Raw genomic sequence first — 13389 nt, 5'->3', positions numbered from 1 at the left:
ACAACCTGGCAAAGCTTGGAAACTCCATAACGTTTTGCTGAAAGCTAGGTATGTGTAAGGTTTCTGTTGCTTGTTACACTTCCTCTGTTAGCTGATTCCAAATCTAATTGGAGGAGCAAAGTCAAAAAAGTCCCCTTGGAAAAAAGGTACGGATGTCCAAAGTTGCACAAATTGGAAAATAAAATTGTCTTCTGAGCTTTTTTGCTTTTTTTAGAACTCTACTAAAAGGACAAGAATAAATGGGAACATTCATTTGCTTTTTAAACTGATCACACTTGGGCTTAACCACTAGCAGAGAAGAAACTTTACAGTTCCCTGGGAACCTATAATTTGGAAACGGAAGCACACAAGAACAGACTTTAGTTTTCAGGCAATAAATTGAAGAGAATTCTGCAGACATACAACAGAAAAGGAACATAAAATATTGGCTTGTGCACTTCTTAGAATGTTAGTTCATTAACTTGATAAGCTGCACAGGGAAAAATGCAGCCAAAATCTACAAAGATGTCCACTGGGATTTCACATTGGCATATTTACTCAGCAAGAAATAGCTAGAGGTTGGAGGGGGAAATATGCATCCCGTCCTTGTAGAGACGATTTAGTGTGAATCTCCGGGAAGACACCTTGTTGAAAAATCTCCATGTGGCCTCTACGGGGACACACGGAAGCCCAAAGCCCCGAGGACAGACGTAAATATCATGCTCCATCATCTGTGTCCTGAGGAACAGGTCTACAATATTATACAAGAAAATCACGGTCTTTCACTTCGACTTTTCACACATAATTCAGCATAAACTTGAAAAATATTTTAATTTTCCCTCCTTATTGCCCAAAATGTTTTTTAGTGCTTTATTGGAAACTTTCATTCACTGGCCTGTGCTCAAGATCTGTATTACTCATCAGTATAAAATTGTTAACAAAGGATTTGTCAGGCGATACTTCCAATGGGCACTGTCTTCTATGGTTAGAAGCTCATTAGCTGTCTCTCTGGGAGAAAACCCTAGTAACTGAACCCCATGTGGGTCAGATCTGTGCTAGGCTCTTTCATAAACTTCATCTTATTTGAACCATCCAGGAGGGTACTAATTGTAATCCCCACTTACAGATTAAAAAGGTGAGTGTCAGAGAGATTCCCTGCCTTACTCAAGTAATTACATAGTCTCAAACTAAGGTATTTCAGACAAAAGAAAGAACTCAGGACAAACGCACTAAACTGCCATCTCTCTTTGGTGGGTCGCATTGGGCCAGCTCTTTATTTACAGTAGGAACAGAACGCCAAGCTGTGCAAGAGATGCTACACACCAGGGGTCAGTTCACCTGCACGTGTGCTTCACCGGACCCACGGAGTGTTTAAAGCCATTGAAACCAACTTTCTAAAATCCACAGATTTCATGCAAAGATTCACATGTTATGGCAACCAGAAAGCCACTGGACTCTAGGGCCACCTTCATGGCAGCAGTCAGCCAAAACTCGGTGGTCCCAGGCCTTTGATGGGGCACGGACTCACAGTGCCCACCACTCTCTATTACATCCCTACACACAAGCCATGGCAGCAGCAATTTTTGATTAGTTTTACGTTCTTGCTTTCTTTATAAAGGAGAACCATTTCTCCAAAGCATGTCTCTTTCGACAGACTGCATGGCTACCTTGCCCTTTTACTATGTCCTCTTTGTGGGAAGAGTGCACTTCCCCAATCCTGTGTCTCCAATTCTCATACCAACTGGTTGAATCTCTTCAATCTTCCTTTGGGACACAATCCAAAAGCCATTATCGTTTCCGGCAATGCTCAGCCTTAGATTTTTCTGGATGTAATATCTATTTGGCTGAATCATGAAGTCAGAGTATCCAACCATTACAAAATACTGGTGTAGAAAAAAACAAATTTTGTAAGTGCCAATCACACAACCATCAGCTAATCAACCAACCAATCAACCAACCAAGTAAACCAGATGCCAGGTGACTGAAACTTAAAGGGCTTAACAGGCCGACTTATAAACAGGAAGCCCTTAAAACAACAGCAGTATAAAAAAACGAAGTGCCCCCAGAAAGGAAAGTTCTGCCTTCAGAAGGCAGTAATTGCTGCATCTGAGTACATCTGCTTAACAATCCAGGAAAGTGGGAGTTTTACTCTCTATTAACCTTAACCAGAGACATTTTCATCAAAATTAATCGTGATTACTTTTTATTGCATTTCAAATGCTGTCCGTTATTTGGGGTGGTCAGGAATGCAACTAAGCAATTCCAGACCAGGCTATCTTTTATGAATAAGTCTATGAGGTAGTTACTAAGGCCCCTTATGAAAATATTGCTATACAAAAGTTCATGGGTCAAAACAAGACATTAATTTCCATAACTGGATGTGTCCTTAGAAAAGAAAAAATGACTATTTATAGAAAAAACAGAAACTTTAATGCTCAATGCATATCACAGCAGAACTGCATAATTTCCATGTGCAGCATAGATACTTTTAAAATGTTTCTTTTATCTTTTCTTTGTTGTTATAATAACAATTAAAAATAGAAAAAGAAAAAAGAAAAGAAAACAAAAAACACTCTATCATTAACACTTATTTTGAGTATAGCTTGTATCAAGTACAATCCTAAATTTTTATATGCACTGACACTTTATTTTTTATTTATTATTATTTTTTAATCCTCACCTGAGGATACGCTTATTGATTTTAGGGAGAGAAGAACACAGAGCGAGTGAGAGAGAAACATCATCTGAGTGAGTATATTGATTGGTTGCTTTCCATATGGGCCCTGACCAGGAATCGAACCCGCAACCTAGGTATGTGCCCTGATGGGGAATGGACCCCACAACCTTTTAGTGTATATAGATGATGCTCCAACCAACTGAGCCACATGGGCCAGGGCTGCATTGACACTTTAATCCTCACAACTCTGGAGTAGATGCAATTATTATTCCCATTTTACAGATACACTGGTCTTAGGGAAGTTATGTAACCTGGCCAAGGACATTCAGCTAATAAATTTTGAAACTTGGAATGAATTCTGGTCATTCTAGCTCCACAATTAGATAAAGAAATATAGCAACAACACTTATCTCACTGTCACAAGGATCAATTGGTCTGTTATGTTTTGTACCCTGACTGTATTTTGCTCTGTGCAACCTGTGTACCTGCCTGGAGGGCCTTCCCTACTGTTCTCTCCCTCCCATGTCAAACTCATTCCATCTCAGTCCTACTTCTCTCCAAAGTTTTCTTGCCCTCCTCTCTTAATTCTCCAGAACCCTCACCATATCCACAATCTCCCCATATGACACTGATATGAAAAAAAACCAAAGGTGGCTTTGGCTGCCCAGCACCCCTTTTGGTAACAGAACTCTCTTTCTTATGGGAAATCACCTGTCCTCACTCTCAGCCCATGGGCTTTGGGTAAGGCTACCCCCTGTCCTCAAGATGAGGTCATCACATGACCTGATCCTGGCTTGGCCAATTCATGTGTTTTATCAGCCTTTGAACTTTGTCTAGAACTACTAAGAAAAGACTTTTCTCCTTCCCCTGGGATGACAGCACTCACAGACTGTGTTGGCTGGTGGTGGCCATCATTGGCATCACTGTGGACTGCCTTCCTGAGAATCAAGGCAACGAAGAACAATGGCTATCTGTGAGTAGGATAAAGTCGGATTCCTGATGCCATAGTCTGCAACTAGGAGCCCTGAGTAACCCAGTTGACATAAGAATTAAACAGCTTCTATAAAGTAAATAGCACAGAACCCAGTATATGGAGAAGTTTAATAAATGGTACCTAATCCTGTTAATACTTCTCTACATTAGATTCTTGAAGGTGGAAGACCTGGAGTCAGGTTCATCTCCACTCCATGCTAGATGTCATTTCATTACTTTTCTGAGGCTAGTTTTACCATATGTAAAATCACCATTTTTGTGAAGAATAAATGAGACTGTGTGCCTGGCAAGGCAATAAAATGTTCTACAAATTTAAGTTAACTACTAGTATATTCTCAGTCTGTAGGCTCCAATCTGATGTCTCATAACCAATAGGGAAAAGAATTACAAAACCCTGGGATGTAATTTGCCAAGAACATTGAGGAAGCTGTGGATTTAAACAAGTGACCAGTCCATGCTAACTAAGGTGGCCCCAGGGCTGAACAAAGAAGCTGATTCTAATACTGTGCTATCCAAATCAGGCATCAGTGCAAGGAGGCTTGACTGGCAATCTGCAGGCACCTCCCGGACACAGAGAGAAAAGAAACTACTACTAAGTCATCCCCTCATGCCAGTCTCAGTGCAGGGCATGTTCTTGCATTTCTTACTCCAGAATAATTTATTTCTCTTTGGTTCAATTAAAAAGAACAATTTTATGTACATATTGAAATTATCTAACTTGTTCTATCTCCAAGGAGGAAACCTAATATATAACTGGAGAGAGACATTAATTAATAAGCAAAATTTAAAATGAACTCCAGCCAACTTGAACTTGAACTGTTCTGTTTAAAGGCCCACAAATAAATAAAGGAACTTCAAAGCAAATGCCCTGGGCTAGCTTGAATGTTTTATTGAGCACATGGAAAGAGCCCCTTTGCCAAAAATAGGAATGGTTAATGAGGAAAAATGGGTGTCTTCAGTGGGTCCATTGGTTTCTGAGAGCCATCCATTCAGAGATAACTATATTCCACTGAGAAGACAGAATAATGACCTGTTTCGGGGCCTCAGAGTTTTAGGCAAAACAAAACCAATTTTATAAACTCTCTGAGATCAAATTCCTGCATCTTTTCCCAAATACCTTCTGTGATAATAGGCACACATTTCCCTTCTCCTAAAACCAAAGCAACGTCCATAATTCTAAAAGGAAGACATTTCTACGTTTTAAGCTTCTTGCCAACTATATAAACGGAGCCCTTCACATTTAAGGTAAAGTATAAGAACCAAGAGAACCTGTGAAGCATCAGTGGGCGCCCCCATCATCGCTTTTCTCGGACACCATTTTGAAATGATGCTCCTCACTACAAAGACCTCCAGGTCCCCTGGGGGTACGTGGTCAGTGCTGGATTCGGGGCAGAGGCACGCCCACCGCTTCTGCGCACGTTTTCCCACAGCAGTGGCTACGTGTCAGAGCAAGTGGACCTCCCACTACTCAGGCAAGAAGAGGAAAAGCCTGGGCTCACCTGCAGGTGCTGGGAGGGGTCCGCCATGCTATCTTCCCGCCTGCGCACTTCCTCCAGGAGCTGGGCGTTCTTCTTCTTTTCCAGCTGCTGGTTGTGCTTGAGGTTGGCCACCTTCTTATTCTGATCCTTCATATGCCTGAGGAGAGTCAGCACAGCTGGGTTAATTCAACCCCTGCAAGGTCGTACGCGATCATAATGGAAGCGCTAAGTACAGACCCGTATTGATATGGGTTCAGGGAGAGCTGGGACTTTAGAATATTCTATTCATTCAACCACACATGGGTATGGAGCACCTACTTCACGCCAGGGACCAGGAGGGCACTGGGGCTGCAGTGGTGAATAAAACAGGGATAGTCTCCACCCTCCTCATGGAGCTTAGAGTCCAGTAGAGGAGACAGACAAATACCAAGGAGACACAACTTAGGTTTCCTAATGTTGAAGGAAACACAGAGCATGTTGTGAGAGATGTTGTGCCTTGCATGTGTGGAAAGGCGGGGGGTAGAGCAGATGGCTTTAGTCACTGTGTCCAGGAAACCTCCCTAAGGAAACAAGACTGTGAGTGAGGCTCTGAAGAACCAGCCAAGAAAACACCTGGGGAGGAGCCCCCAGGTAGAGAGAACAGCAAGTATAATTCCCAAGGCAGGAAAGGACCTGGCTACTTTTAAGAACTGGAAGACTGCAGGGAGTAAGTAATGGGGTGGGGTGGGGTGGGGTAGGCGATGGAACTGCAAAGGTAGGCAGGACTCATGGTATGCTGGGCCCTAAGGTCTGTGATGGAACATTTATTTTCTCCTAATTAAGTGCTTGCTGTTCTAATTATTATTATTCTTTTGGATCAGGTTCTATTCTGAGATCATAATCCATTACTTTGATTTTAAAATAACAATTACAAGGCTCCAATCAAATACATTGTCATCACTTAGCTCAAACAGAATAACACTTCGGCTAATCATCATGCTAAATAAGCCCCAGTGCATGGACCAAAAAGTTCTCAATGAATCTATAGGATGTCAAAGTGCAAAATCATAAAGTGAGAGTAAAAGACTAAGGATAAAGAACGGGTTAAAACAAAGCAGGGGAGGGGGCAGTTACAGGCGTAATGTGGCCTATTTCACCAGCAGCGTTTAGCGAAACATTCCACAGGTTTAGGCAACCATGTCCACGGCAGCTGTTATAAATCTAATCCAACATGTGAGGAGGCAGGAGGGCCGTCCAGAGGGCTCAGGAGCAGCGATTCCAAAGTTGGAGGGCCGTGGAGCAGAGCCATCGGGGGAACTTTTAATCCCTTCGCCCACTCTCCCCTGCTTTGCTAACGGGCCACTGTTACTGAGCCCCGAGTCCCAAACAAGTGTACTGAGAACCACTTCTCTTATGGAAGTATGGGTGAGATGAGAACTAGATGATAAACAACAAACAGGCCCAAAGGAAACAACTAATCATCAAATGGAAGCATTCTCAACAAGAAACTCTTATTTCTAGTGCTCATTAAATTATAGATGTGTCTACTTCCTCCTACTCCAAGAAAAAGAAATTCAAGAGAATTATTTATTGAGCTTAAAAATCATCTATTAGGGGCTCTGCTAATAAAAATATTCTGAACCAACTAAATATTTGGCTCAGTTGGCTCAGAATATTTATAAAACCAATGGACTCAGTGATTTCAATATTCCTTGTGATACTTATTAAGAGGATATAAGTATAGAAGGTAAGATAGAATAACCATCCCCTTCATCATTATTTGGATTGGATTATTTTGGTCTCATATTTCCCTGTTTTAACCAGATACAGTAATGTGCACATATGATGCTACCAGCAAAGTCTACATGCTAATCTACTTTTAGGAGAGTATCATTTGGTTACTACAGAGATGTTAAGAATGACCACTTGCTTCCTAAATGAACAGAGGTATAGTCGTTCCAAAGCGCATACTAACCCAGGGCAAGTACAATTCCTAGTTCCTTGGAAGACAAGGCCAATGCACGGTAATAGGACGTGAGGGAGAGGTCAGTATTACTAGTGAGATTGTTTAATTAGAGGACATGTTTTATAAATAAATACTTTTTTATTACTTTGAAGTACATCCTTAAATAGAACTAACTGCTAAACGTTTCCCCCCAGTACCAGTGATAAATAAAACAGATTATAATTGCAAGCATCATTTTGCAAACATCACTTAAGGAACTCCCACAAAGTTCCCAAGAAGACCTTGCTTTCTGGGATACTGCAGGCGTTTTTCAATCCAAAAAGAAGAAAACATTCCAAATCCATGCACCCCTTAAAACGTTCCAGAATTAAGAACGAGCAGCAATCAACTCGTGCTATATAATTTAATACAGGAAAATATACAATTTTAGATGCACAGTTCAATGAGCTCTGACAGATGTATGATACCCATGTAATTACCACCATAATCAAGATATGGAGCCTTTGCATCACCCCATGAGTTTCCCTTTCACAATTAACCCCCTGCCACCACCCAGGCTTGGCAACCACTAATCTGTTCCTATAGAAGAATGGAACCACACAGTATGGACCAATTTGTGTCTGCCTTATTTCACTCAGAATGATGTTTTGATTATTACTGATTAACAATGCAGTTGTCAGTATCAGTAGTTAGTCCATTTTTGTTGCTGAGTAGTATTCCACGCATGGTTATTCTACAGTTTGTTTAACCATTCATATGTTGATCAATATTTGGGGTTTTCCAGGTTTCTAGCTATTAAAGTAAAACTGCTATGAACACTAAAAAGAAAATAGAATGGGTAGCTAAGAACAATGGAAACTGAAGTTCAAACACTGTGATGGAGGCATATCTTCAGTCGTCTCCAACTATTCCTTCAAATACTTTATTTAAGGCACTAGCAATTGGAAAAGAAAAGTAGGGTTTTAAATGGCACAACTTAGGATTTGGGCCAATAAGATTCTATGCAGAATAATGTGATGAGGATGATCATCTTGTCTTTGCACATGTGAATATCAAGAGATACATGTAAAGTGTCCATAACTTCTTGGTAGGATGACTAGGGTTTTCATATATTTTTCTAGCAATAGAACCCTTTCTTCTAAGAAAAGCTTACTTGAAAGCCAAAAAGAGAAAGAACAACTGCTCTGCCAGAGGTAGGAAGGAGGGAAGGAGTGGAGTGGGATGGGAAGAGATGAGCACCTCATCCACTGGACAGTTCCCCTCTCAGATGCTCCTCAGGGAAGCTAAGGCAAGCGGTGGGGTAGGAAGGGAGAGTAGGAGGCAGGTAGAAAAAGTCATAATGTTTAAAAATATTAGATCCCTTGGAGAAGAGAAAATACCCCTACACAAGCTCAGTAGACACTTGCTGAAGGAATCACCACAGTGATTCTTGCTAATAGTAACTTCAGCATTTCCAAGAGTAAGATGTGTAAGTGGCCTATCAGTCCCCACACTTTCCCCACCTGCAGAAGTAAACACACACTGCATAAGTCATGCCGCACTCCGCGTGGCTCTCAATGGTCTCTAAAACTCTGTGGGAGTGCAAACCACCAGCCCTCTGACAGTACTGCCTGAGAAGAAAGTGTCTCTGATACCAGCTTCCCCAACTCCCACCCCCCGTCCCCCCAGACAACTCAGGTTCCAAGACTACCAGAGACTGACCTGCTCCATGTCTGGGGGAAAAGTCATTTTGGAGTGATTTTTTTTTCTCTCCAGGAAAACAGCATTAAAATATATCAAAAATGCAAGTTTTTTTAAAAAGCAATCATGGGGGCGTAGTTTGAGAGTACAGTGGTATGGGCAGTTTTTAATGTTTGCCTTAAATTGACCAGTCTCATTAAATAAGTCATGTCACTTTTCTTGTTTTTAATGTTTTTATTGATTTTAGAGAGAGAGGAAGGAAGAGGGAGAGACAGAAACAATGATGAGAGAGAAACATCCATTGGCTGACTCTTGCATGCCCCTAGTGGGGATTTCCCAAAACTTGGGCATGTGTCCTGACCAGGAATTGAACTGGTGACCTCTTGGTGCATGGCATGACACTCAACCACTGAGCCACACCAGCCAGGCAAGTCATGTCACTTTTCAAATTCAGCCATCATTAAGGAATTTGGATTAAATAAAAAAAAATTCCAGCAGGTATCTAGATCAACAATGGCTACTATATTAAGAATGAATGTCGGTTCTGGTTGGGTAATTAAGTTGGGTGGAGCATCAACCTGATGTGCCAAGGTTGCAGGTTTGACCCCTGATCAGGGAACATACAAGAATTAACCAATAAATGCATAAATAAGTGGAACGATAAAAGGAATCTACCTCTCTCTCTCTCTTCCCCCCGCCCCCCCCACCTTCCTCCCTCTCTATAAAATCAACAGATAATTTTTTTTTTTAAAAAAAGAATGTCAGCCCTGACCGGTTTGGCTCAGTGGATAGAGCGTTGGCCTGCAGACTGAAAGGTCCCAGGTTCGATTCCAGTCAAGAGCATGTACCTTGGTTGCAGGCATATCCCCAGTGGGGTGTGTGCAGGAGGCAGCTGATTGATGTTTCTCTCTCATCGATGTTTCTAGCTCTCTATCCTTCTCCCTTCCTCTCTGTAAAAAATCAATAAAAATATATTTAAAAAAAAGAATGTCAGAGAGGACAGACTCCTGCTAGTTTCACTTGAATAATCCATCAAAGTAAAAACGTGTTCTCTAACTTGCTGGTGAGAGCTGGTCAGGCCTATACAATCACATGGCTGGGATATGGCCTGGGAGATACATATGTTTCTCCAAAAATGTATGTTTATTTGTATAGAAAAGAGAAAACCAAACCTTCTCTTTCTTTAAAATCTCAGCAGAAATCAGATGCCATTTTTTTTTCCCATCTGCTCTCGAAAACTTGAAATGATGGATAATAGCCATTGTTAGAGAGGACGCCAGAATCCAGAGCTCTCATCTGTGGTCAGCAGGAGTGTAATTGACAAAGGCATTTTTGGAAACCAATTTGGCAGGATCCACCAAAGTGCACAGACACTTTGCCCAAGCAAACCCACTTCTAGGACAGTAGCCTACAAAAATGCTTGTCCAAATATATATGTACAAAAATTTTCATTATAGCGCTACAAAAGTGAAAATTTGAAAACTGCCTCATCACCCACAAGGAACCTGGCTGAGACCGAGTACATGCGTACCATGGAACCCTGAGCTAGCTGAGGAATGAAGGCAAAACTGAGATGTGGAAATGGAAAAGCCTTCAAGACATAATATCAACTGAAAAAGAAAACAGGCAGCAGAATAATACCTATAGCTGATCTTGTTTATCATAAAACATGAAAGCCTGTTTGATGGATAGATACAAACATGCCTGGACATGGAAACTCCTAGACACCCCTCACCAGTCTGTAAACGATGGTTCCCTTTGAGTATGGGTTTGGGGAAGAAGGGGAACTTTCATGTGTGTGTGTGTGGAGGGGGGGTATAAAATACATATAAGAAAATGCACAAATATTAAGTGTACAAGTCAATGATTTTGACCAATCAAAATGCAGAGCACTGCCATCACCCAGCCTGGTGCCCCTCCCCCTGCCCAGAAGTGATCACAGTTCTAACCTTTACTCACATGAATCTTTGACTGCTCTTGCACTGTGTACACATGGAACCAGAAGCACGTGTTCTTTTTGGTATGACTTCTCACACTCAGCTTAAGGTTTTCGAGATGCATCCGTATTGTTGTGTATTAGTTCCATCTTATTGCTGAGCAGTATCCCAGTACATGAATACACTACAGTTTCATTAGCTGTTCCCTTTTTAAATGGATATTTGAGCTATTTCCAATTTTTTTAAGATTAATAAGATGGCCATGAACATTCTTGTACCAGTTTTGTGTGTGGACGTATGTTTTCTTCTCTCATGGACACATAACTGGATGGAGGTTTAACTGGCAGTGTTACATGGAACCACCCCGTGGAAGACAATTTCTGGGCTGCAGGAGTTTTCTAGGGGCAGCTGCGGCAGGAGCTGGGAGCATAAACCGTGGAGCCGAGCCGCAAGGCTCCCATCAGAAACCACCCCTTTCTAGCTGTGTGACCATGGGCAGGTGTCTTAGCCTCTGTTCCTCAGCTTCACATATAAAATGGGAATAAGAATAGCCCATGGGGGTTACTATGAAGAGCTGACAAGTTAGAGCAGGTCAAATGCCTAGAACAGACGCCAGCCCGTGCCCTCTGTTTCACGTTAGCTGGAGGCAGGAATGTAATCGTGTCTTGTGCAATGTTGGGAACACATAGTTAGGGTCTCGCTTCCCACACCGGAACAGCAGGTATTCTAAAGGCCTCCAACAATGAACTTCAGAATGGGTTATTAAGCGCTTTTTGTCAGACATTTCACTTCCACTTGTACTTTTCTTAATAATAAGATGAGTTACATTCCTGGAAGGTGATTTTAATGGAAGCGTTGCCGGAAGGTCACGACGAGCCTGGGTAAATGAGCTGGGATCCCGAGGCAACTACACAAGCAGACGGGCCACACACACACAATGGAAGCTGACAATGAGTACTGTGCGCAGAATTTCCAATAATGAAAGCTTTTACTTTAACCACTGAGATGATCCCATTTTTGTAAAGCTTGTAAATTCCATTCAGTACTTCAGCGTAGCTATAAATTTCAGAAACCTATTATAAATAGCCCAGAGGTATTTTTACAGCACACACAAATGTGCTAAATGTCAGGAGCATGATATTCCTTCCTGGAAGAGGAAGGATCTGGCCTGTTGTGGCTACTTGAATCCAGCTCTCCTCCCTGCAAAGAGTCACCGGTAGGGCCAAGGTCTTAGGGCTTAGCTCCGGAAGGAAGCAGATCTCTTGGACTGAATGTGTCACAGCATCCCTAGAGGAGCCCGCCTGCGTGGCCACCAGCTTTGACAACTGCCTAGGGACTTGCCAACACCCTTCAGCAGGTGCCCACTTATCTCCCATGCTTCCCATCTCGGCTTTCCTCCTCAGTGGTTCCTCCTCTGCTGCTTACCTGTGGCCCTTGCCCCTCTCACTCCCTGGAGGTGTGCCCTCCCATCTCCCATCTCCTGTATTCCTACCTCCCCTATGGTGTTTGAGGTTCCCCAAGAACCCAGAGACAGGGCCACCTTCAGTTAAAGCACACAATGACGACGCACCTCAAAAAGACACCATTTATCGTTTACCAGGCCCGCGGGACATCCCAGAACCTGATAACAAAGCCAAAGAAAGAAGGTGTTAGAGCGGACAGAGTGTTCAAATACGAAACCTGAGAAATGAGCTCCCCCGAGGCAAAGACAGACTCAGCCTTCCACATGGTAGTCTCAGGCTCCTCTGACAAAAGGCTCCTTGGGGAGATGATCCCACCAGCCGGTCCCTCATTGGGCCTGAAAAATGGTTAAATCATCTGAGACCAAAGCGGGACATTGTTGCTAGACTGGCCGCACTGTCCTCCCAGAAGCATCCCTTACAAAGTGTGGGACTCTGGGCAAGTTATCTCACTGGGGTGTGTGTGTGTGTGTGTGTGTGTGTGTCTGTGTGTGTGTGTGTGTGAGAGAGAGAGAGAGAGAGAGAGAGAGAGAGATTAAATGATTTAATAAACCTAAGGCTCTGAAAACTGTAACCACACACAGTGAGTGCTTTCTACATGTCAGCCTACTCCCACTGCCCCAAACACTCCAGTGCACTTCTATTCTCCCCACTACCCGCCAGGTGACCTCTCACCCAAGCCAGGAAAACCCAGGGAGCAGGTTACACAGCAGAAGGTCAGCACAATTAACAAGAGACGGGCTTGTTTTTCTTATCGGTATTTCACTCCGGGGAAGCTTCTGAAGGGCTGACTTCCTTCAAATGTCCTCCCTCATTCTGGCCCTGAAGAACCACCTCCCCCCAAATACCAATGCAGTGCCATCCCAGATGTGAACGGAACGCAGTGACGGAAGCCCAAGCAAAGAGAGCAGATGCTGGGGCCTGTTAGGGGAGACCCAGGGCCAGGGAGCAGGGAGAGCCTGGCCCTTCCTGACCTTGGTGCCCTCCAGATGCACCTGGTGGGAGGGCCATGCACCCACAGGAAACTTGCAGGAGAAAGGCAAGCCTGTTTGCAGCCTCCTTGGGACACAGTGGTCAGTCCATGGGCATCTAATAACAATGTCCTCCTCCTGGTAAGCAGCCGTAACCAACTGGCAGGCCTGGCCCTGATGTACTATTTACCACATGAATTTCTTATCATGTGGCCTCCATGTAGGTGTGGTGACCCAGACAGCATGGCTGCTCACATGCGTCTGATAAT

At 43.0% G+C, this 13389-nt stretch overlaps 1 protein-coding gene across 4 annotated transcripts in view; it reads right to left on the bottom strand.

Moving 5' to 3' along the window:
- Positions 1-13389, bottom strand: part of ERC2 (ELKS/RAB6-interacting/CAST family member 2) — a 906943-nt gene that overhangs the window by 424416 nt on the left and 469138 nt on the right. For all 4 annotated transcript variants that reach the window (XM_059663256.1, XM_059663255.1, XM_059663257.1 and 1 more), the window contains one exon: positions 5149-5284. In XM_059663256.1, the coding sequence (XP_059519239.1) occupies positions 5149-5284 (136 nt within the window). The remainder of the gene's footprint in view (positions 1-5148; positions 5285-13389) is intronic.

Source organism: Myotis daubentonii, chromosome 14 (assembly GCF_963259705.1).
Source record: "Myotis daubentonii chromosome 14, mMyoDau2.1, whole genome shotgun sequence".
Lineage (NCBI taxonomy): Eukaryota > Metazoa > Chordata > Mammalia > Chiroptera > Vespertilionidae > Myotis > Myotis daubentonii.
Note: the sequence above shows the minus strand (reverse complement) of the source record. Positions and strands in the feature narration are given on the sequence as shown.